The sequence below is a fragment of the Protomyctophum parallelum genome (genome assembly GCF_964188405.1).
Source record: "Protomyctophum parallelum genome assembly, chromosome: 22".
Classification (NCBI taxonomy): domain Eukaryota; kingdom Metazoa; phylum Chordata; class Actinopteri; order Myctophiformes; family Myctophidae; genus Protomyctophum; species Protomyctophum parallelum.
The window spans coordinates 12,317,677-12,342,140 of record NC_139714.1 but is presented as its reverse complement, the minus strand read 5'-3'; the positions used below and the strand labels follow the sequence as shown (position 1 = coordinate 12,342,140).

Sequence of the window (24,464 nt, the reverse complement as noted above, 5' to 3'; positions counted from 1 at the left end):
CTGTTCTACCAGCCGCTCTACCCCCTGACGCCCATTAAAAAGTTCTTAAAAGTCCTTCAATTGTCATGTGGGGAGACGCCTGGGGGTCCCGTCCCACAGGTTGAGAACCACTGAGCGATACTGTTGAGCGTCAGGCAACAGGACCAACCACAGAAAGTCACTGTGGTAATGAATGCGCTTGACGCACACATCCCAGTATCTGAACATAATCTTATAACTATACTTAATCCCTCTCTTAACCCCTCCTGGCCTACATACTGTACTTACTTAACAATTTCCTCAGGGCTCTGCATTAGGCCCCCGTTCTTTTTTGCTCCACACTAAATATAATCTTAATGTCGATCCAACCGATCTACAAGCACTTGGAAGATGCGTGTCTATCATGTAAATGTCGAAGGATGGATGGATGGATGTCTGAGAGAATGAACTACAGTATGCAGAATCAACACAGAAAAGATTTAAGTTTTAAAAAAAGGAGACAGGAAGGGAGACAGAAGCAAAAATAAAAAGAGAGAGAGAGAGAGAGAGAGAGAGAGATAATACTATCACAAGATAGTATTACTCAAACTGTTAATGTAACACAGCTCTGTTTACACGTTTATTTTGATTGAAGAAGAGAATCAACCAGGTGCTCGATGGAGGTGCAAGAAAAGTTTAAAAGTAGACAGGTGCTTCAAAGAACTGTGGGAGTGGAATACTGAAGAAAAGGCGGCGATGGCAAGATAAAACGACAAAGTGAACGTGAAGAAAAGGCGGCGATCCGAGCACTCAAAAAGGTGTAAAAATGAGGAGAGGGTGGATATAAAATAATAAAATCAAGGTACTTTATTATAAAAAGTTTTAAAAGCCAACATGTTTCGACTCGCAAAGGAGTCTTCATCAGGGCAGGACCCTCTACTCATGTTTACACCTTTTTGAGTGCTCGGGTCGCCGCCTTTTCTTCACGTTCATGTTGTCGTTTTATCTTGTCCATTTTCTCATGCCAATAAAGCTCCTTTGAATTGAAATTGAGAGAGAGGATAGTCAGGTGGGGGAAATAAAAAGAGTATGAAAATAAAAGGCGGAATGTTACGAGAGCCCATTAGGAGAAGTGCAGAAAGCATGGGAATACACATTTAAAACCTCCCTAACCCATTCTGACCTGAGATCAGATTCATACGAGGTTTCCGCCGGACACACACTGGTCTGATGAACCCATTCTGACCTGAGATCAGATTCTAGAAATGTCAGTCGTTCTTCGATTTTTTTCAAAAATAGCAGACCTACAAGCTCGTATCGCGCCACTCGGTGGCGCGATATGAGCTTGTAGATCTGCTATTTTTCAATAGCTAAAGCACGACATGATGCCAACACCAAAATGGGTGCCCGTTCAGAATGGGCTAAACACTCACGACAGTGTAGCAGCAGTGAGGTAATGTGGATAGTAGCTCCTTAGTGGAGTTGAATGACTTTGCTCATAATTACGGCGCCAAATTAGCACTGCGCTAATTTCATAATAACATGCTACAGCATAAAGACTCCTTATTTCTTTCCCCCGTCACTCTTCTCTAACACACACACACAATCAAATATCCAGGTGCAATCTGCTAATGCTAGGCGTCGTGCCAGCTAGGTCTAAAGCCAGCAACACACACGACAGACAAGAGTGTTGTGTTGTAAATGTCAGCCATCGCTGGCACAAGCTCGTCTCGCACGCGCTGCGCGCGCGCACGCACGCACGCACGCACGCACGCACACACACACACACACACACACACACACACACACACACACACACACACACAGGAGGGGGTCTACAGCTGTTTGCAGCTATAAAAGGAGAAAAGAAAGCTCTATTCCTCCGTTGAACGGGATGAAGGATGACAGTGGAAGCAGAGGAGAGAAACAAGCCATGTGCAGGAGATCACCATGATGGAGAGTTCTCTCTCTAAACCAGGGGTGGGCAACTGGCGGCCCCCACCTTCACTTAATGTGGCCCTCAGGTTAATGTCAGAATACTGATATAATATAACTGGCGGCCCCCACCTTCACTTAATGTGGCCCTCAGGTTAATGTCAGAATACTGATATAATATAACTGGCGGCCCCCACCTTCACTTAATGTGGCCCTCAGGTTAATGTCAGAATACTGATATATTGGTTTCAGCCGTTACAATTCCACAACATGCAAACATGACCCGCTTTAATTACTTCAGTCTAAATTAGTAGCTCAATGCTCAACACAAGTATAATTAAAGGCATTTGAAATGACATAAAAAAATGTCAGGGTTCCAATTCAAAAATAGCAAAAAAGATTTCAAGATTTCAACTCGAATATAGCAAAAATAGCCAATCTACAGTACAAGCAAAAAAATATTTTTCTACGAGAGTAATTCATGGCCCTAGGGAGTGAGTGTGGAAATATATATAATATATATTCAAAGATTTGAACACATTTTCAAGATCTTTCCAAAATAGCAGATCTACAAGTTCATAGCGCAGCACTCAAGGTCAAGGTAAACAAGGTCCATGTTGTCCATGGTCCTGTTCAGAATTCTTATAGGGGCCTAACCTGACTCCGCCAGACAAGTCCCCTCCTCCTGCCTGGATCTGGTCTCTCTCAAGCAGAAACGATAAACCGGAAGCAGCGAGACACAAATGTACAGATATCTCCATAATAACTTCGAGTTGTAGTCCTGTTAGGTTGTGTTTACATTTGCACTGTGGCAGCCTTCTATTAAAGGTATATTCAGTGATTTCACTTAATTCAAATATCACTTATTTTTTTGTTTTGTTGTGATAATCTTCTCTACTATAGAGTGTGCTGACCATATAAGGAGTTCCTCCCTGTCCCCAGTTAACCCCTGGGGGTCAAAAAACCTTAGGTTTCGTTTTTGACTCTCTATCCTGATTGGACGAAAGGCTTGGGTCCCAGCCAAAAACGAAACCTAAGGTTTTTTGAGTGAAATCACTGAATATACCTTTAAATCCAAATGACTGAAGTCAGTCGTGGTGACTGAGAACTTTTGAATCATATATTGCTTTCTTATGTAAACACAGGGCAAAGTTAATCACAGGGCGAAGGAGGACGTGGAAGGAAATACTGCCACGCACGCACACACCGCTCAATCTCCAATCTCACTCCTTCTGTTCCCACGGAAACCGCAGAAAGTAGTTACTACTCAGAAGAACAATGGCTGCATGCACTAACCTCTCATTTCACCACTCCGTGTGTGTGTGTGTGTGTGTGTGTGTGTGTGTGTGTGTGTGTGTGTGTGTGTGTGTGTGTGAAGAGTGTGTGCGTATACTGTACGTACGTGGCTAATGTATAGGGCTGGTTGGAACACTAACCTATCATTTCACTGCTCTTTGTGTGCACGTGTGGATTGTGTGCGTATTATACGTAATGTACGTGGCTAATGTGTAGGCCTGTATGGAACATAGGGTACCGTACTGTACGTACTGTAAGTACAGTCCTTCCCATGACCAATCTATAAATGACGCGCATGATTGATGATGATTACTGGGCAGCAGTACCAGTACCACTTTTACTGGAGGTTTACGAATCGTGTGTTGCACAGTGTAAATATATTCTCACAGACACATTGTCTAGCCGTTTCATTTGAACTCTTTAATAATTATTTTTGAGTGGTGAAACCACTCCAAGGAACAGCAATGTCCGTGACTATGTGACTTTAATGAGTACCAGTAGGGGCGCTGTGCTGCACTGTTGCCTGCTAATGAGAGATTGGGGGGGGGGGGGGGGGGGTGGGGGGGGAGTTGCACCACTCAGTTCACACGGATGTGATTTTTTTTTATATGTTATACATTTTTATCCCACAGTGTTTTTGTAAACCGTTTTTTTTTCTTCACCTGGTGCCAATGCCTAAGCTGTAGGGCTAAATCCTGGACGCTATTGCTTCCTTCAATGCATGAGGAGTAAGAAATCCGCTTCTTTTCACCTGACAGGGGGGAGTTTCCCTGGTAGGACATCGCGTGTGGAAGGAACAGGTTATTCCAACCGGTTCCTTTCCCCTCCATCAGGCACCCTGGCTGGCCAAGGGGAGGCAATATAGAGACCAGTGGTTTACTGCACGGAGAGAACATGATGCAGAGGAGAGAACATGCCCCCAGCGGAATCAAACTCGGGACCTTCTAGTTGTGGTGTGTGTGTGTGTGTGTGTGTGTGTGTGTGTGTGTGTGTGTGTGTGTGTGTGCGTACCTGGGACGGGCTGGAGAAGCCGAGGTTGTGGCAGCCATTGCAGGGCGTGAGCGCCTCCCAGAATCCCACGGGGCCACAGCTCCTCTCTGACTCCTCCTCCGGGGCGGGGCCTAGAGGCGGGGTGGGGGCGGGGCCTAGAGGCGGGGTGGGCCGCTACAGGTGAGAGAGAAACACATGCAGCTTATTAAAACAGTCCTGGGAACTTTTGACCGTGCAAGGCAGGGGCAGTGTAGCCTGACAGGGGCAGTGTAGCCTGGCAGGGGCAGTGTAGCCTGACAGGGGCAGTGTAGCCTGACAGGGGCAGTGTAGCCTGACAGGGGCAGTGTAGCCTGGCAGGGGCAGTGTAGCCTGACAGGGGCAGTGTAGCCTGACAGGGGCAGTGTAGCCTGACAGGGGCAGTGTGGCCTGACAGGGGCAGTGTGGCCTGACAGGGGCAGTGTGGCCTGGCAGGGGCAGTGTGGCCTGACAGGGGCAGTGTAGCCTGGCAGGGGCAGTGTAGCCTGGCAGGGGCAGTGTAGCCTGACAGGGTCAGTGCGGCATGGGAGCGTGAATAACAGTATATCGACGGACATTATCCGTTATACGGACTGTGGATGTTTTATTCATGCATTTGTGAAATCACCACGCAGACCCCAGTGTGTGTGTGTGTGTGTGTGAGAGAGAGAGAGAGAGAGAGAGAGAGAGAGAGAGAGGTGCAGAGCATGCTAATGGTGCCACATGTATGCACAGTCACATACAGTATCTACATTTACTCAAGTACTACGTAGTTTAATATATAGTACTAATATAGTTTACTGGAGTACTGCATTTCCAATTCCCTGTACTTTTACTTCTACGCCACTAGGCTACATCTCAGAGGCAAATATTATACGTTTACTCTACTACAATTATATGACCAGTTTCTTTACGTAGATTTTGATTACCATTACAAAACAGTAACCACTTCAGCCCTATAGACATTTGAAAATAGCGATGTGACGCATTGTGAGCTTGTAGATCGGCTATTTTACTACTTAAGTAAAAAAATTTAGTACTTTTTCCACCCCAGGGAGAGCACATGAACCCACAATGAGAAGAATGCCAGTAATGGAATATAAATAGGTATACTTCTTCAGAGAGATGGATTGTTATAATTACACCCTGAGTGGAGAGGCGTGTGCATGTTTAATGTATGTGTACTGCATAATAGGCATGTGCATATGCTCTGAGTGTCTGCAACGCTAAGGGCATGTTTGTTCATATTTGAATTTTATCCAATATTGGAAACAAAGAACAATTGTTGATCATTGCGCGCATCTGTGTGTGTGTGTGCGTGTGTGTGTGGTTTTGTGTACTGTCCACAGGGACCAAACACCCCACTTTGATAGGAATACCTTTCAGAATGGACCATAATTTGTTCTCGTCCACGTTACAGAAAGGGTCAATTTTCAAAAAAATATTTATAGAGTTATGGATACAACTATACGGTAGGCTATAAGATTCAGTTTCTTTCTTTTTTTCCCGTTTTTTTTTAGGATTAGACATTTAACCCATTTAGGACTGACGTCTAAAAATGCCTTCTAAATACTGACCTAAGTTTTCTGAAAAATTCAAATTTCAGATGATTATTCGAAAATTTCAAAAAAGTCATGTTGCTATATACTGTACAGCAACAAGAACCCCAAAAACTGGGTTCCCGTCCTGAAGGGATAAAACACAAAAAGGGGTTCTCGCCAAGAGGTGAGGTTTAGGGTCGGGGTAGCCTGACCCAAACAGAGACATTTCTCGTCTAGAGGGGCGGGTCGCGCCTCAGAAATGCGCGCACCCTGATTGGATCTCATCGATCTGTCCGTCACCCCCGGCCCCTCCTCTCCCCCCTAGTGCAGCGCTACGTCACATCATTTAGAGCGACGCCCACCCGGAAGGGTTGACTCCCACTTTTAGACTGGTTCAGCCCACGGATTTTTCCAGGCTTTCATCTTTCGCGCAGACGAAATGAAAGCCTGGGTATCGAGGCTAGGGTCGGGGTAATCCCCCAGACAAGGTATAAATTGTATTTTTTTTGTGGAAGAGTTGCCCACAAGGATACCAGAACAAACTTGTGCGTGCGTGCGTGCGTGCCACTGTGATAAATGACCCCTGTTCTCCAGGTCCTGGACAGTGGAATTGAAAACGCTCTTAAGCCTCTCTGTCACACTGCGCTGCTGCTAACTGATAAAACCACCCACTGTACGGCTTGGAACAACTCAATTACTTTAGCTCTGTGTGTACGTGTGCGTGTGCGTGTGTCGCTTGGAACAACTCAATTACTTTAGCTCTGTGTGTACGTGTGCGTGTGCGTGTGTCGCTTGGAACAACTCAATTACTTTAGCTCTGTGTGTACGTGTGCGTGTGCGTGTGTCGCTTGGAACAACTCAATTACTTTAGCTCTGTGTGTACGTGTGCGTGTGCGTGTGTCGCTTGGAACAACTCAATGACTTTAGCTCTGTGTGTACGTGTGCGTGTGCGCGACTGTGCGTGTGTGTGTACCGCTTGGAACAACTCAATTACTTTAGCTCTGTGTGTGCGTGTGTGTATTGGAAATCCCATATGCAAATCTTGGCATCGAATCAGCACTGTGTTCCAAAAATAAACGTAATAATCCCGGCGATTTTGTCAGGTATGTCCGTGGTTTTCAACACTTTTCATATCAATGTCCATTATTTATTGGGAATTTGAGCCACGGACCACCATTTGATGGAATTTTAGCCCAAAACATTATTATTTTTCTGTAGGATGAGATTGTGTCCACTATGAGAGAAAACAGGCAAATAACAATTGATCAAAATAACAGTATGTATGTATGTATGTAGACTACTTGTAAATTAAACGAATGCAGATGTTTAACAATAATTTTACTCTTGAGCGTGAAATTATTTGGTTTAATTTTACACTCACAAGAGTTAAAGATCTATAAGGGTCCATCTGGTTAATGAATTGCATTTTTATAGCGCTTCTCCAAGTGCTCAAAGCGCTTTACAATGATTCAATCATTTATTCATACATTGGGAGGTGAAGCGGCGAACAGTCGACGCCAGCGTCCTCACTTCCCACATTCACACACCAATGGTGGCGAGCTCACACCGACCGACTCATTGGAGACAATGTGGGGTTCAGTGTCTTGCCCAAGGACACTCATTCTATGAGAGGATAAGTGTCTTGCTCGACACATTGATTGACAGACAAAATAAATGCCGATCTACGCGCGCGTGTGTGTGTGTGTGTGTGTGTGTGTATGTGTGTGAGTGATGGTGTGAGAATGAAGTTACGAGTGATTAAAATTATACATGTCTAACACTGTGTTCCAGTGCAAGCTGGCATGACCAATGCCACACAAACACAGTGCTGGAAAGTAACGTAAAGTACATTCTGAGGTATTTGTACTTTACTTGAGTATTTCCACCTTCAAATACTTTTACTTCTACTCCACTACATCTCAGAGCCAAAATGTCTACTTTTACTCCGCTACAATAATTTGAAAACGTTAGTTAATAGTTACTTTGGAGATTTTAATTTTGATTAGAAAACCATCCATTGACCACTTCAACCCTATATACATTTCGGTCATTTGAAAATAGCAGATCTACAAGCTCACAATGAGTCGCAGTGAGACGTACTTTCACTTTTAGCACTTGAGTACATTTTGATGCCGAAACATTTTGAACACGGGACTTCTACTTGTAACAGAGTAGTTCTACAATTGAGTGTTTTTTCCACCACTGCACAAACATTAAATACTAGAGAATGATTAATGAGTCACTCTGAACGAGAGATTAAATCAAGTGTGCATGAGCAACAAGTGGGCACTTGATTTGTTTATTCAAGGCTTGGTGAAATATCTCTGGCTGACAGTGCCCCCTTGTGGTGAATTACACAAACTACCATTACACTACTGGTGATGTCTCGTCACACACATTTCACATACTAGTGGACTGTACATACAATTTATGAGAAAAATATTAACCAACCTGAATTACATTTTCATACATATGTTTCCCTTTCAACATAGCTTCCTTCCATGACTTTGTTCCATGTTTAATAGACAGTAGAAAAATACTGTACATTTTGGGCCATTATTTAAAAAAACGTTTTAATAATTTCTGATTTATTAGATTATTATTATTACTTTATTAGATTATTATTATAGGACTGAAAATTATAATCATTATTAATTGATTATTTGTATTAATGTAATCATATTTGAACTGAGACCCCCAACACACTGACAAGCACTTGGAATTGTAGGCATTACATTTAGCACGACAGGTAAATGTTGTGGAAATAGACGAACTACAAGCTCATTGCGAGGCGTTCTTGCTCCTTTTCTTTTCTGTTATGGATTATGTAAAAAAAAAAAAAAAGTACAAAGTAAAATGTATATAATCATGTAAAACCATAACTGAAATGAAATAAAGCAATGGATACACACCAAGAAAACCCCAAAATCCGTACATATTCCACTGAAATGATCCTCTCTGTGACGGAGGATATGTACGGAATTGACAAAGCATGCTATTTCACCGTGTTTGGGTGCCTGCCTGCCTGCGTGCCTGCCTGCGTGCCTGTGTACGTACGTGTGCGTGCACGCCTGCCTGCCATCTTGCCTGCCTGCGTGCCTACGTGCCTGTGTGCGTACGTGTGCCTGCCTGCATGCCTGTGTGCATACGTGTGCGTGCGTGCAGTACCTTGCCGACACGGGTCAGCGTGCCGTTGGAGCGCTCGCTGCGGTCGTCGTCCGTCGACGTGCGTCCGCTGCCGAAGCTGTCCATGGAGTGAGACGAGATGGTCTGGCAGAGCTCCTCGAACGAGTAGTCCCGGTCTCTGCACTTCTTGATGTCATGGAGCAGTTTGGACAACTCGCCCGTCACCGCGTCATCTGGACGTGGAAAAAGTACTCAAGGTCAAAACTGCGATATAGAAATAACGGAAAAGTCCGGAATTGAAATGTCATGGAGGAGTTTGGACAGCTTGCCTGTCACCGCGTCATCTGGAGTGGCGAAGTGAGTGGCAAAGTGGCAGAGTTTAGCGTAGTTTAATACAATCACATAGGACTTTTCTGTTTGGATGTAATGGGCTGTCAAAGCCCACTTGTTTTTTGCCACTCAGTAGCCTGGAATGCATTAACGCACTTTAGGTTTTAACCACATGAACCATTACAGAATTTTTTGGAAAATGTTAGTTCGTTTTATTTGTCTCGGACATGGTGTTACGCCTCGCCCCCCCATCGACTTCACATCTGTGTGCTGTACAGTAGGTGCTCTGTGCCCTTCATCCCCCCCCCCCTTCCTTGCTGTGCACTTGGGTCACATACACTCGAGTCATAACACATGGTTTATCACAGCAGTTTTACATACTGACAAAAGGATTAACATGATAGCCATATTTCCGGGTGGCATATCATTTTTAGGGTCCTTGACATGAAATAGTTTTATATGAGGTTTTTCAGAGAACTGTCGTGTTTTAGAAGTTTGTAGAATCTGGTCTCATATCTCAATGGACTAAGGACGGACAAATGACTCTGCAGCACAACTGAAGAGGGATGAAGAGGAGGAAGGAATTCCAACAAAAGGAACCCTCTGTCTCTCGACCCCACTTTCCCCATCACACACACACACACACACACACACACACACACACACACACACACACACACACACACACACACACACACACACACACACACACACACACACACACACACACACACACACACACACACACACACACACAAATAACCTACTACTAGACTGTACAGGGGTTAGAGTTAATTGGAATTGGATTCCACTCTCCAGCTCATGTGGTCGATATCTCACTAGCAAACACGGCCAAAACTGTGGTGTGAGCAAGTCAGCAAGTCGTTGACTAGCATGCACACACGCACGCACGCACGTGTTCAGGCATGCGTTGATCACTTCTTCCCTCCCTCCCTCCGTCGGTCTCCATGGTGACGGAGGTGATTATTATGGGATGTGTGCTGACAGACAGTCACAGTGGCAGGTCGAATGGATCAGCAGCAGCACGTCGCAATGTGCACTGTGGGCCACAGGGGGCAGTGTTGGTCAAGGAAACAGTGAGTACTGGCCCTCAATTCAATTCAATTCAAAGGAGCATGGGAAAACATAGGTTTACATTGCCAAAGCAAGTGTCAAAATCTAATAAAAACAGCTGAAAATGGGGAAAGTACATATAGTCGGAGGGCTTACAGCATTTTGTAAACAGCTGTGTCACATTGTGTCGTTATATTATACAGGGTATAAAGCTTTTTTGAAACAAATAGCAGCATTTCTTTTTGTCACTTTGGGACAAATAGCAGGATCTTTGAGCTGCAGTGGTAGTAAATAGTAATAATTTCCTCGCCACTAGGGGAGCTTTTGTTCACCTTGTGCAGATCAGCAGCAGAGGGCTTTGTTTTGGTAGCCCTGGCTGAGACCAGATTCTTTAATGTCTTCGAAATCACAAGGTTTCTGGATGCTTCAATATCAGTGGTTCTCAAACCATTTCATGTCAAGGAGCCCCAAAACGTTACTTATTTTGCCGCCAACCCCAATCTCAAAATATCTTGTTCCAGGGACGCCCCAGAAGCAAAGATTTAAGTTAAGACGTTCGCTGTGGAAGAATATATACATATATACGTTCACGATTCTTTTCTTCTAAATAGCAAATCTACAAGCTCATAGCACGGCACAGCGTGTCGTGCTTGTAGATCTGCTATTTTTCCAACAGCTAAAGTTTAAAATAACGGTTAAAAGTGGTTAAAAGGTAGCTATAAGGTCTTGAGAAAGCCCGGAGGGGCGAAACGTTGTTGTATTTAGGTTGAAATAAAAAAGATGTGGAGCAGAACTATAACATTCCACTTTTTTCTTCATTCAGTAATTTTTTTGGGTCCAGCACTGTATTCTGAAACTGGGATGTGCATATCGTTTTCCTTCTTTACATAAAAGCTATAAGGTGACACAGATGTGTTCCAGGTCTTTAATGGGTTATGCTGGCCGTCGGATGCATTTGGTCGAGCACACAGGGGTGTGTGTGTGTGTGTGTGTGTGTGTGTGTGTGTGTGTGCATGCACTCACTCTTGTGTCTGAGGGAGGGGGAGGGGCAGGGCGAGGGGACCGAGGTTCGAGGTGCAGGAACGGGACATCGGCGAATGGGCTCGTCAACCGCACGACCACCACTGTCCATGTCCTCCATCATGTATTCTGGGGACACAGAGACAGACAGAGATGAGCGTGTGTGCGTGTGCGTGTGCGTGTGCGTGTGTGTGTGTGTGTGTGTGTGTGTGTGTGCGCGGCTGCACGCATGTGTGGGCATGTGTGTGTGCGAGTGTGGTGTGAAAATGGACGAGCACAGGCGATAAGTGGAAGGGGGAGAGGGAAGATCGAACGAGGAAATGAGCAGAATAGAGAGAGACGGAGAGAGAGAAGGAATTCAGAACAGTCAAGGTGGCAGTTAACGAGCTGCATGAGCAAAACGAGAGAGAGAGAGAGAGAGAGAGAGAGAGGGGGGGGTAGAGAGAGGGAGAGAGAGACAAAGAGTGAGAGAGAGACAAAGGGGGGAAGAGAGAGAGAGAGAGAGAGAGAGAGAGAGAGAAAGGGAAAGAGGACAAAGAGAAGGACTGTGACTACAGTAAATGTGAGAAGCCATTTTACTATAGATCAATATGTATAGGCTAGATGTAGCAGCACACTGTGCCGTGCGTAGACACACACACACACACACACACACACACACACACACACACACACACACACACACACACACACACACACACACACACACACACACACACACACACACACACACACACACACACACACACACACACACACACACACACACACACACCACTGTAGCAGCACACTGCGCAGAAGCGCGTGGCGACTGCAAAATAACTTCACCTTAACAGGTGATGTGCATTAGAGGTGAATGGAGAGAGAGAGCAATGGACTGTATGCGGTCAACTGATACACACACGCACACACGCACGAAAACCTGTACAGTACTAATGAGAAACGTTGTAAATGTCAGGTGTGTGTGTGTGTGTGTGTGTGTGTGTAATTAGGAAGTGCAGCCATCTACGACTGCACATGTCAGAGAGAGAGAGAGAGAGAGAGAGAGAGAGAGAGATTTCGGCCATTTGAAAATAGCAGATCTGCAAGCTCAAATTTGTGATCGGCAATTTTCTAAATATATTTAAAAAATATTGTTATACATTTGAATAGTTTCTACTTTTTGGTACTTCAAGTCCATTTTGATACCAATACTTTTGTACTTTTACTCAAGTAAATGTTGCATTCCGGACATTTACTTGTAACATGTTTTGTAATAATACAAATCTAAAAGTAAAAGTACAATATTTCGATCTGAGATAGAAGTAAATGTTCTGAAAATTTAAATACTCAAGTAAACTACAAATACCTCAAAATTACAGTACTTGTACTTCTTGTAAATCAGCATTTTGATGTGTAGTGTGAGAAGCGTCATTCATGTGATGTTCATGGTCACATCATGTTGAATGGGGACAGTATCTAATGCTGTGGAGACAACAGTTCAGTGTCATGTCATCTGAGTTTTCCGTGTTGACTGCCAAGCATTTCAACAGATAATTGGACCTTAGCGGATGTTCTGGAATTGGTCGGTCCGTCGGTGTGTGTGTGTGTGTTTTTATTTTATGCATTTATTATTTCCAAAGAAAACAAAGTTGAGCCTGAGCACTGTGCTGCATGTTGTTTATCCTTCTTTATCCTTTCTGTCTAGGTGTTCATGCGTATCGTCGGTCAAACTGTAAGATTAGTTTTGAAATTGCTTTTTTCTTTCACCTCGTCCCACGGCTCATGAATTTGTTGGAATAGATTGTAAAGCACTTTAAAAGCCTATAAATGCAGTTTTGGTAAAGATGATAACCCTTTGCTTTATAGTTCCACAGCTGATGATCCACAGCTTTAAAGGTTAGTTAGTTAGTTTGGATTGTTGGACTTAAAGCTGTAGGAATTACTTGCCATATAGTGGTTGCAAAGGTATTCATTGATTGTCTGAGTCCCGTGGTGGGAGTTCTGGTTTGGTTTTGGCGAAAATTAAGTAGTTCCGGTTATTTGGTGGGGGGCACCGGGGGTCACTCATAAACAATAAATTAATCCACAAAACTAGCATCATTTGTATTGTTGACCTATATTTCTACCATGTGGAGTAACTTTCATTCAACTTTCATTCAACCTCTATCTGTCACATGGAACTATGGGTCTGAGATCCCTATCCCAAACAATGGTTCCATGGGGGGCACGCCGGTGCCACAGTCGGTAGTGCCGTCGCCTCACAGCTAGAAGGTCCACACTGGGGGCGTGTTCTCTCCTCCGTGTCATCAGCGCCCATACCCAAGGTGGGGTTGGCAAAAGGGCCTTTCTGTGTGGAGTTTGCATGTTCTCTCCGTGTCATGCAGTAATCCTGGTCTCTAAACTGCCTCCCTTGGTCAGCCGGGGCGCCTGATGGAGGGGAAAGGAACTGGTCGGAATAACGTGTTCCTTCCACGTGCTACGTCTAAACGGGGAAACTCTACCCTGTCAGGTGAAAAGAAGCGGCTTGGACTCCTCATGCATTGAAGGAATGAGGTCAGTCCGTTGCTCTCCCCAGGTTGGCGGAGTGAGTGTAGCGCCCAGGATTGCAATAGACAATTGACACTGGGTGAAAAAACATTCCATGTGACAGAGGGGTCAAAGTTGAATGAAAATTGCGATATTATGGTAGAAATAGGTTAACAATAAAAATTACATCAATGAGTTGATGTTGAGTTGACATGTACAGTACTGGAGTAGAAGTAAAAGTATACTGAAAATAGGATATATTCCTGTAAAGTACAGTAACATGTTGGCACACGTGATACAAAAGAACCTTGGAGTGCTATTAAAGCAGTGCAAGACACAATATACACAGTATGCTATAGGTATAGGCTATACGTACATACTATATTTGTACAGTATGTGACCTTCTCGGCTGGAGTCGGCCAAGATGTCGTAAAGAGCAGCTTATGAACGCTGTTGGAAAGAGGAGAGTCTCGGCATTCTGACCATGCCAATATTATTTTGTACAGAGAGAGAGGGAGAGGGAGAGGGAGAGAGAGAGAGAGAGAGAGAGAGAGAGAGAGAGAGGTCAGATTACACTTTGGCTGTCACCAAGCTCTTAAGTGGTTACAGATGAGCCAGCTGGGGCTCTGTTGCACTGTGCAACCCAAAGACACTTTCCATTTCACCCAAAACATGCTGACAAACTGAATCGCTTGTAAAAAAAAAAGATTCTTAATAGTTATCTTACATTTGCTGGAGTAAAAACAGCCTCTCCTTCATATTGGAAAACTATGTTTACAAATCATTCAAGTCGAGGCTTTCTAACGTAACGTGGCAAACGCCCCCAGGCAGATAAAAAATCGAGTTCTGAAGATAGAAAATGTTGTTTTCCTCAAAGCGAGTCTTAGCAACAGACAAGGGATTTCAGTACTGGTGCAGGTGTCTCTATATTAACATTATATTGTACAGCAAATTCCTTTACTCCAGTGTACAAATGGATCCGTTCATTTGGTTTGCTTAATGTAAGTAGCTCTGGATTAAGAGCGTCTACAGCTGTGGGTGCGGCTTCAGTTCAGATGGATTCAGATCAGATATATAATTATAATACCTGATGATCATGTTTTAGGGTGGAAAAGAATCACGGCACTCCATCTGTAACAATGGGCCGTCTTTCTCTTCTCTAATGGTCGCCATCAACGTCCTGGCCATTCTTGTTGTGTCTGTGTGCTCACTCGCCGTGCGCTGTGTGTGTTAACCAGTTGACTGTTGTTGACTGTACATTCCTGGACCCGCGGTCGTCGCCTCCGGAACCAGAACCAGAGTACTGCCCAGATTGCACCTTTTCAAGCAACCGTTTTGGTCCCGAAGTGATTACGAGGCCCGGTCGCTAGTCCCAATGTTATAATCTGTGGTCGTGAAGCCAAAAAAACTATCCGTTTCTGTATAATCAATGGGTACATAAGATCCAAAGGCCCATAGTTATACATGATTTAACGAGGCGAGGCATGAGCAGAGACATGCTGCTGAGGACGAACGGGATCGAGAGAGAGAGAGAGAGAGAGAGAGAGAGAGAGAGAGAGAGAGAGAGAGAGAGAGAGAGAGAGATGGAGTGACAGATGACAGAAGAAGTCAAGACGTAGTTATTGGCGATTGAGGCCACCCCGTGGAGAGATAAAGATAGAACGCGGTATTTGGATAGCCACAGGGACGCTATAGTAGCCGTTCCACAGCCACTAAATCACAGACATTAAAGTCAGGCTGAAATCATAGAGAGGGAGCTTATAATTATGCGTAAACAGGCCAAAAATGTAGTGTGGCGCTTAATTGATGCTTCAGATTTCAGATCTGACGGTTGGCTGTCTAACTAATGGGATATGTGAGAGCGCTGCGCTTCAGACTAATTTCTGCGTGTCTGTTGTTGCGACAGTCTCTGGTCGGTTTAATTGCAACGAGACGATGTTTGGATTCAAGCGACGGAGCAAATTAAAATCACTGCTGTGAGTTATATACTGTAATGTATACGAGTCACGAGGCGCATAATTATTCCACACCAAAACTATATGCACAACGTGTTCAATGCAAAGGGAAAGCGACACCAAACGAGGACATATTAGCCACCCCGGTCATATTCTGTCGTCCTTTTCATCTCCTCTAAAACCAGAGCATGGAATCACTCTCTCAGTCTCAGCGACAGTTTCGTTCCACAGGCAACTTGAAACACACATTCCATCTCATATCTGAACCCCACGTCAGGAAATGAGAGCTGGAATTGGAGAGACTTGAACTGTAACGGGGACAAAGAAAGGAGAGGGAGAGAACCGTCCTATCTGTGCATGCGTGTGTGCGTGCGTACGTGCGAGAGAGAGAGAGAGAGAGAGAGATAGAGAGACTGAGACAGAGGGAGAGGCAAAGAGAGAGGACACAGCTGTGGGGTAGTGAATGGATCAGCTGCATGCCATTTCCTGTTGCAGAGGAGAAACTCGGACACACACACTCTCACACACACACACACACACACACACACACACACACACCCAGCAGCAGTGCTGTCATTGGCAGCCGTGGGGGTTCTTCCCCTGTTGTTATGGAGGATGCGTTTAAGATTTACAGCAGATGAGTGAAGCGTCACTCTTCATTCCATTACTACTACTCATCAGGAGGAGGCTCCACTGTACCACACACACACACACACACACACACACACACACACACACACACACACACAATTACAGTACAATTTTGAGGTACTTTTACTTTAGAGGCATATTTCCAATTTTCAGTACTTACTTCTACTCCACTACATCAAACCCTCTACACTCGAGACACTGCCCCCGCTGCCACCCTTAGCTCTCCATATATGGAGCTGACCTTTTCTGACATTCCATATGTTGATCTGAACTCATCAAATCCTGTACACTCGAGACACGCTCCATATATGGCCAGTACAGAATTCATTCTATATGTTGATCTGACCCACCATGCCAAAGCGCCAGCGCTCGCCCAGCAGTCTGCTGTCACCCAGGCGGATATGTTGATCTGACCCCCCATTCCAAAGCGCCCTCACCCTTTAGAAGCTCAAGATCATGGCCTCCCGGTTAGCATATTAACGTTTCTAGTGCTAGATTAGGCGACACCGAAATGGCCGAGGCCAATTCACAGGGTCTTCTTCGTGGCCTTCTTCGTGGCCAGAGTGCTGGAGTCAATGGTGGCTTGGAGTCTGTTAAACTCCGACAACAACACAGTGACAGAAAAAATGCCTCGAGCTTTGTGATTCTACCGTAAGTAGAATTTGATATGTTAAAGCTGTGGATCATCAGCTGTGGAACTTTACAAAGCAAAGGGTTATCATCTTGACCAAAACGGCCTTTATAGGCTCTGCAAATCAATTCCTTTTAAAGTGCTTTACAATCTGTCCCAACAAATTCATGAGCCTTGGGACGAGGGGGGGAAAAAAGCAATTTCAAAACTAATCTTACAGTTTGACCGACGATACACACGGACAACTAGACAGAAAGGATGGAGAACGATTTTTCAGCCCAATACGTCTAAATGGCCGTTTTAAAAATGGGTTATAACTGGTCTAAAAATGAACGTTTTAGAGGTCTAGGCTTAGATTAGAGACATTTCAACAGCTATATATAGGCTAGACGTTTACAAAATGGCTAAAATATAGACATTGTATATAAAGACGTTTACATTTATGTTTTATGACCTCAATTACACCCAATTGTCTGTTTTGAGCTGTAATGAAAACAGTAAAAACAGTGACATCTGCTGGCAAACCCTATTGACATAATGGGATGTCCAGGCTGTGACATCACAAACCGCAGGAAAATCAGAGCACTTGTTTGAGCCAGAAAACCCCAGGTGCAATTGAGCTCAGAAAACCAAAAAATTATTAAGAAGAATTACAACAACTTTTTTTTAATGTCACAATCCCTTTAAAAAAAACCTGAATCTAATCTAATTCTAGACCAGTTTAGCCGACTGTTGCTCAGTGGGACTGAACTGTTGTCTCTCCACAGCATTATATCCACACTGAACATTCAACATGTGAGCATGAACATCATGAATGAGGGTTCTCCCACATCAAAACGGTGATGTGCATGCATGGCTTTCATTTGAAGGAGGCGTAAATAGCTCAGCTCCGCTGCAATGTGTTTGCCACACAGCACTAAAACCAGTGGTGGAAAAACTTAAGTAAATGTATTACTTAAGTCAAAGTATCAATACTGCAATGTAGAAATACTCTGCTACAAGTAAAAGTCCAGGATGCAACATTTTGTAAAAGTACAACTTTGCAAGGATGCACCTCAGTGATGTATCCCAAGGTCATCGGGGTTTCGGGTCTCTTGAACATCATACCCCTCACCCAGGTGACCCAGCCGGGGTGATCCAGTCCCGACTTATGCCCCAGTAGCTACCCTCGATCAGTCCCATTAGGGAAAAACCAGGGACACACAATCCGCTGCTGCAGAACTACTCTGCCGGTACGGGACGGGCCATCTGGTACTGGGCGGGACATCCGGCACGTGGAGCGACTAGGCACTGTGGGTTGACTCCTGGCCGGGCGCCTCCTACTCCTCACCAGTTAAAGGGTTAAACAACTGTTTTATCTGGCTGTCATTGGCCAAACACTGGCTCGACATTTGCATCTAGATTCTCCAGCTTAGATCTTCAAGGTCAAAGTCACCGTCTGTGGCTCCACAGAGTGAAGCCATCAATGAACTACAACCGTACATCCCTATTCTAGTCATCATGACAGGAAAACATTCAGCAAATGTTCGGCCAAAATAGCATATCTACAAGCTGTGTATGGGCTTGTAGATCGGCTGCTATTTGTCGAACAACAAAGTTGTTTAAGCATGAAGGTTGCGATCCCGACATCTCTCTCCCCATTTCCTATCAGCCTACTGTTAATCTATCAATAAAGGCAGAAAAGGCAAAAAAGCAGGACTGTTTCCTGATGTCTTTCTGAAAATCACACTTGTGTGAACCGTGAAGTAAGGGGCGCTCTTATCCTCATTACATCATCTCATTCTGGCCAATCACAATTTGCATACTCACTTTTCAGTCTTCACTTTTCTGCCCTCACTTTTTATCATCAATGTAACTAACTTTGCTCAGCCAATCAAATCATCGCTCAAATCAAAGCTGGGCATAGGAGAGGCGAGTGCCCCTCAAAGGACACTTGAGGACAGTTGAGGTATCGGTTTTGTGACTCTAAACCATCCTGATGGAGTAAACACCAGCCCACTGGTGGTCCCAACGGGGTGGAAGATGAGACCTGCTCTCCGTCTTCCATTGCCATGTCCTCATCTGCTCTGAGCCGTGACACGAGCCAAGCTATACCGCCGCTGTTATTCTTCAAAAAACACTTTCGAAACGCTTTCAGTTCCAATACCTCCTGAGGTCGTTACCCCGTCCCCCAATCTCTCCCTTCAGGAACACTCACTCTGTCTTACCTAATAGCGGCCTTCCTCCCTCGCTTGCTCTGTCTCCGAAAAAAGTCAGTCTTATTATCCCATCAAGTACGATCCTTCAGTAAAAACAAAGCTGCGCTTCGGTTGGAATATAAGGCAGCCACACCGCCCACGCCCCCGGCCATTGGTTGAGCTGTGGTCAGCGGCGAGGTGGTCATCGATAACCGTCGCGCTCACTGATTCCAATGCGATACACCCCGTTCAACGATGGCAGTGAAACCAACGCAGAAGGACGTCGGATGGTTGCGCGAGCAACGCGGATAATGGCAATAAGCTGAGGTAGAGTTGGAATGTACTACACGCACACACACACACACACACACACACATGAGCTCCCATTGTTTCCCATTGGAAGATAAACTTCCTGGAAAAAGGGGTTTATCAATCAGCCTCACATCCGCTGTATAAACGGGAGAGAGAGAGAGAGAGAGAGAGAGAGAGAGAGAGTGAGAGAGTGAGAGAGAGAGAAAGCATTCAACCTTGCTACTTTAGAATTTGAGTCCTGAAATGTAACATTTCTGGACATGTAGTATTATCAAGTATAGGGCATTAATTTAAGAATGAATGTGTGTCATTTACCTTGGATAAGAGCTGTGATTTGCTGAGACTTCTGTGCGGGATGTTCTCTCAGAATCTCCAAAGCTGTTCTCCCCTGGTAGTCTGTCAGGTTGATATCAATACCTGACACACAGACACACAGACACACAGACACACACACACACACACACACACACACACACACACACAGTTAATGTCGAAGCAAGTTGGTGCCTTGCATGGTTTCCTCTGCCCTCTGTGTTTTAATGTGTGTGAAGTGAATGAGTGAGACTTTTTGTGAAGATACATTCTAAACACATCTACTCCGTTTCTATGTTTCAGTGTCGCCGAATGTGGGGACCTATGAAATTCTGTGATAACAAAAAAACAACAACAATTCAATATGTATCTTTTGTAGCTTTGCGCCTGGAAGTTGAACCCAAAGCTTCAATTTGTAGCGTAACTTTTGCAGCAGCTACAAATAGGGATGGAGCTCGTTCAATTGTATTCATAACGAGCACCTCATTGATCAGGCTTATCGAGCCGGGTTCTTATCGAGCATTTTCTATTATTTTGTGGAAAGACAGAAGACGACAATTTTTTATTCTGAACAGAACCAGTATCTTTTACTATGGCTTTCAAATACTTTCCTAACAGACGGAAGGCAAGTGACCTTTTTTACTTTTGGAAAATAATATTGAAGAAGCTGTTACTGTAACTGGTAAATATGTGTACCATCGCTTTAAAAGTGTAATTTTGTTTACCTGGACAGCGCTGGTTGGCAGGTATCAATACACTTTTAGACCGACATGTTTGTGCCAGCATGGGTGATTAGATATATTTCTTGATCGCCTCTTGTCTTGATTGTTGTTTAAACATGACATCATATACATCGATACTTATTGATAACGGGTACTCAATAAGCTTGTTATCAGGTTTTTTTTTCCAGGTATCGAGCTCCATCCCTAGCTACAAACGTCGGATGTGCTTCGTAGCTTCATGTCGCTAGCTTCCATTCACAATGAATGGTAGACTGTCTCTTTGCATCTGGCCGTGTGAACGCAACATTATAGCCATGGAAATGACTGTGGTGTCCCAGACCAGTAGGATGTCCCCACAAGGTCAATGTTGACATGTGTATCCTTGTGGGGTTCTCTGCTCCCCACATGGATAGTAATAAGCACGCGCACGCATACACACGTGCACATACACACACACACACACACACACACGTGTGGCTGAGCAATCATCAATCACCACGCTGCTGGATAGCCTATCAGAGCTGGGGGAGCATGATGATTGACAAGTGTTGGAACAACTTAAAAGGAACAAGGTCTGGTAGGACAGAAAACCGGGACCGGTCCTGGAAATCAAGTCCAACTATACTATACTCACAGTAACCTGCTGTGACTTTTCCCCGGGACCCAAACTAGTGAAAATAGCAGATCTGCAAGCTCACAACGAGTTGCTTCACAACCGCATTATGAGCTTGTAGATCGGCTTCTTAAAACATGTGTCTTATGGAATTTCTTTGATCTTTTTTTTACATTTAATTTCTTCACGAAATGACAGATCAACAGACTCATGCCTCAGATTTGTTTGTTTTGCTCACATCGCCGGTTTGATAACCGAGACCTGACGTCCTTATTTTCTTATTAAGTGGATGTTGATATTCCCACACACCCTCGGCTGTCTCCTTGGGCAGTACAGTATTTGGTTGACAATGGGTAGGACACAGAGTCCAGAACATCAGGCCTGTGTTGATGTGGCATAAAAATAAATGCCGGGTCACGAGCGGCCACAGGAAGTCCTCCGGGTTGAGAGAGAGAGGAAACAGGAAGTGGGGTGGGGGTGCGTATGGAAGGCCGTGTACTTCAGACTCCAGGGATGGACATTCATTCAGAATCTCAATCTATAGAAGTTACCATTTGTGATACTGGTTTAAAAAGTATCCATCAATATCTCCATCGATTTGAGCTTGTACATCTGCTATTTTTCGACATTGTTAAAACATCTCAAATAAAAAATGTGGGGGTCCTTGACACGAAAACTATACTGTCTGGTTTAGAAGGCATTGCAAAATCGGCCTACGGCCTGACGTTCCACAGTTTGTGAGGAAATGCAATGGATTATTTTTCAGGATAGCAATCGTGTTCTCACATTGCACATCAATGCCATTTTATTTTACCGTCCTGTCTTTGAGAAACTGTGAGTTATAGACAGAATTTTTTACTGCAGTATTGCATGTCAGTGAGAAACAGTTTCATGACCGAGCAGACGTTTGCTGCCGGGGTCCTATATTGCATAATTTTAGTTTGCGTGGATACCAGTGGGGAGGATGTGTGTGTGTGTGTGTGTGTGTGTGTGTGTGTGTGTGTGTGTGTGTGTGTGTGTGCGTGCGTGTGTGCGCTGCGTCTGGATGCACGCAAACAAACGCACGTTTGTATTAATATACTTGTGAGCACATCAACAAATTAGACTAGCATTGAATATAGCTGAAAATAGCCTTCATTATTTTTAGATCAGCAATTTTTAGAAAATAGGGAAAATAAATTATCACCTAAACCTAAACTCTAAATGCTTAATCCTAACACTATCCCCATCGTGGATGTGTTTCTAATTGTAAACTTACCAGTATCTGCATTTTTCTGTGTCTATTTCTCAAATTTCAATATACTTGTGTTGTGAGGACATTTGGTCCTTCTCACAGGTTGAGAAATACAAGCACACAGACACACGTACGCACGCACAGTGCACACATACACACACTCAGCCTCCCGGTGCGCGTGATTGATTATGACATCATGCGGTTGCAGTTTATCACAGTGACCCTCCGACCTGCTGTCAACACTGATGAGATCATCAACGTGGGACAGAGAGCCACGCAGTTATCATGTGTGTGTGTGTGTGTGTGTGTGTGCAATGTTGCTGTCGGGAAGAAACATTGTACCTGCATAAATATTCATTTTTGAGTGTCACGCAAACATGGCTAAAATGATGCATGTAAAAAAATAAAAAATAAAATAAAGATATGCACATCCCCACAGCTCTTAAATACAATGCTGGACCCAAAAATTATCATAATGAAGAAAAATAAGGATTGTCCACAGACAATTATGTTCCCAGTCCTCTCTGTATTTTAACCAAATATAGAACCAGGCTTTCTCAACTTGAGAAAGCCCGGAGGGGCGAAACATTTTTGTTGGTTAAAATAAAGAGAGGACTGGGAGCAGTGTGCAGACATCCCTTTTTCTCTTCATTTTATTTTAAATATGTAACCAATGAAAAGTATTAAGAAAAAAAAGCCCTCCAGGCTTTCTCAAGATGCTGGTTCTATATTTGGTTTTATAAACTGTGATTTCCTGAAAAGAAACCGTTTTGGACATGCAATGTTTTCACCCAGCTGTCAGCGGCGATAACGTGGGTGTGGGTGTGTGTGTGTGTGTGTGTGTGTGTGTGTGTGTGTGTGTAGCTCAGAGAGGGTCAACGATGGGAAAGGGAAAACATTATGAATGTTCTGCGAACACATACTGTAGCAAACGGATCACATAAATAATATAAACTGGTGCTACTGCTGCTGCTGTGGGAAAATGTATCTGTTGTGTTCCCTCTGGGAGGAGATCGAAGCCGTACCCGAGTCCAGCAGGAGGCGAATTACATCCATCTTCCCATAGAGAGCAGCTTCATGGAGGGAACTGCCATTCTCTGTCTGGAGGGAGAGAGAGGGGGGAGAGAGAGAGAGAGAGAGAGAGAGAGAGAGAGAGAGAGAGGGGCAGAAGAGAGGGGAGAAGAAGAATGTTAACATCATCATCATTATCATCATGAAAAGTCAGAGCAGACACCAAAGAGAATGACTGGGAGGAGACATCGAGTGGATTGAAGACAGCAGGAGATTAGCCAGCCACCATATTGGATACACACTTGATGATATACACTGCGTCACCACCCAGCGGAATCATATCATCGTATCATCGGTGCAATGGAGCGACATACAATAGTGGGTGAGTCTTCAAAGGTTAGTGGAAAACTCCAGCAGTTCCGCAGTCAGTGTGTTAAACGTTTAGTCCCAATGCTTGATTCTGATTGGCTGGTCGCCATGGTAAATCTCACGATCCACACCTTCAATCTCTTTATATCATTCCCAGCTTCATTGATCCCGCAGCTCTGTAGCTGAACTGGGGAAGGGGAGCACTTGATTGCCTTACAAACACTGGCCATGCGGGCGTCTAAGCACCGCCCGCGCTCATATGACTGTGAATGTGTGTCTCCGGGCGGCCTTGTGAAAACATCAAGCGCCTCCTATTCCCTGTCTGAGTAAAAACAAGGAAGTGTGGCTCGCTCTGGTGGGCGCAAAGTGTATACCGTAGCTACTTTTGTGAATTAGGTTGAAAATAGTTTTGAGGTTAATATTGCTAAATGTTTGTAACAGTTTTAGAAAAGCAATAAGCCACAAGAGGTCCCAGCTTACCAGGTATTTGATAATGGCTGAAAGGGTCGGAGACCCTCCGCTATGCGTCGTGTCTCACTACGCCTCTCAGCCATTATAAACTACCCAGTAACTCGAGACCTCTGCTTTAACCTTACCTTATTCCTAACCTTAACCTCAGTAAAACGGTGCCAAAACCTAACCCTAAACCGAACCCTTGTTTTAAACAAGATAACAAATACATGA

At 44.3% G+C, this 24,464-nt stretch overlaps 1 protein-coding gene across 1 annotated transcript in view; it reads right to left on the bottom strand.

The window, feature by feature from the left end:
- anks1b (ankyrin repeat and sterile alpha motif domain containing 1B) overlaps nucleotides 1-24,464 on the bottom strand; it is a 295,647-nt gene that overhangs the window by 164,955 nt on the left and 106,228 nt on the right. Inside the window, 5 exon segments of the mRNA XM_083758106.1 lie at nucleotides 4,201-4,353; nucleotides 8,904-9,094; nucleotides 11,289-11,414; nucleotides 19,835-19,936; nucleotides 23,426-23,501. Coding sequence (XP_083614232.1) covers nucleotides 4,201-4,353; nucleotides 8,904-9,094; nucleotides 11,289-11,414; nucleotides 19,835-19,936; nucleotides 23,426-23,501 — 648 coding nt within the window.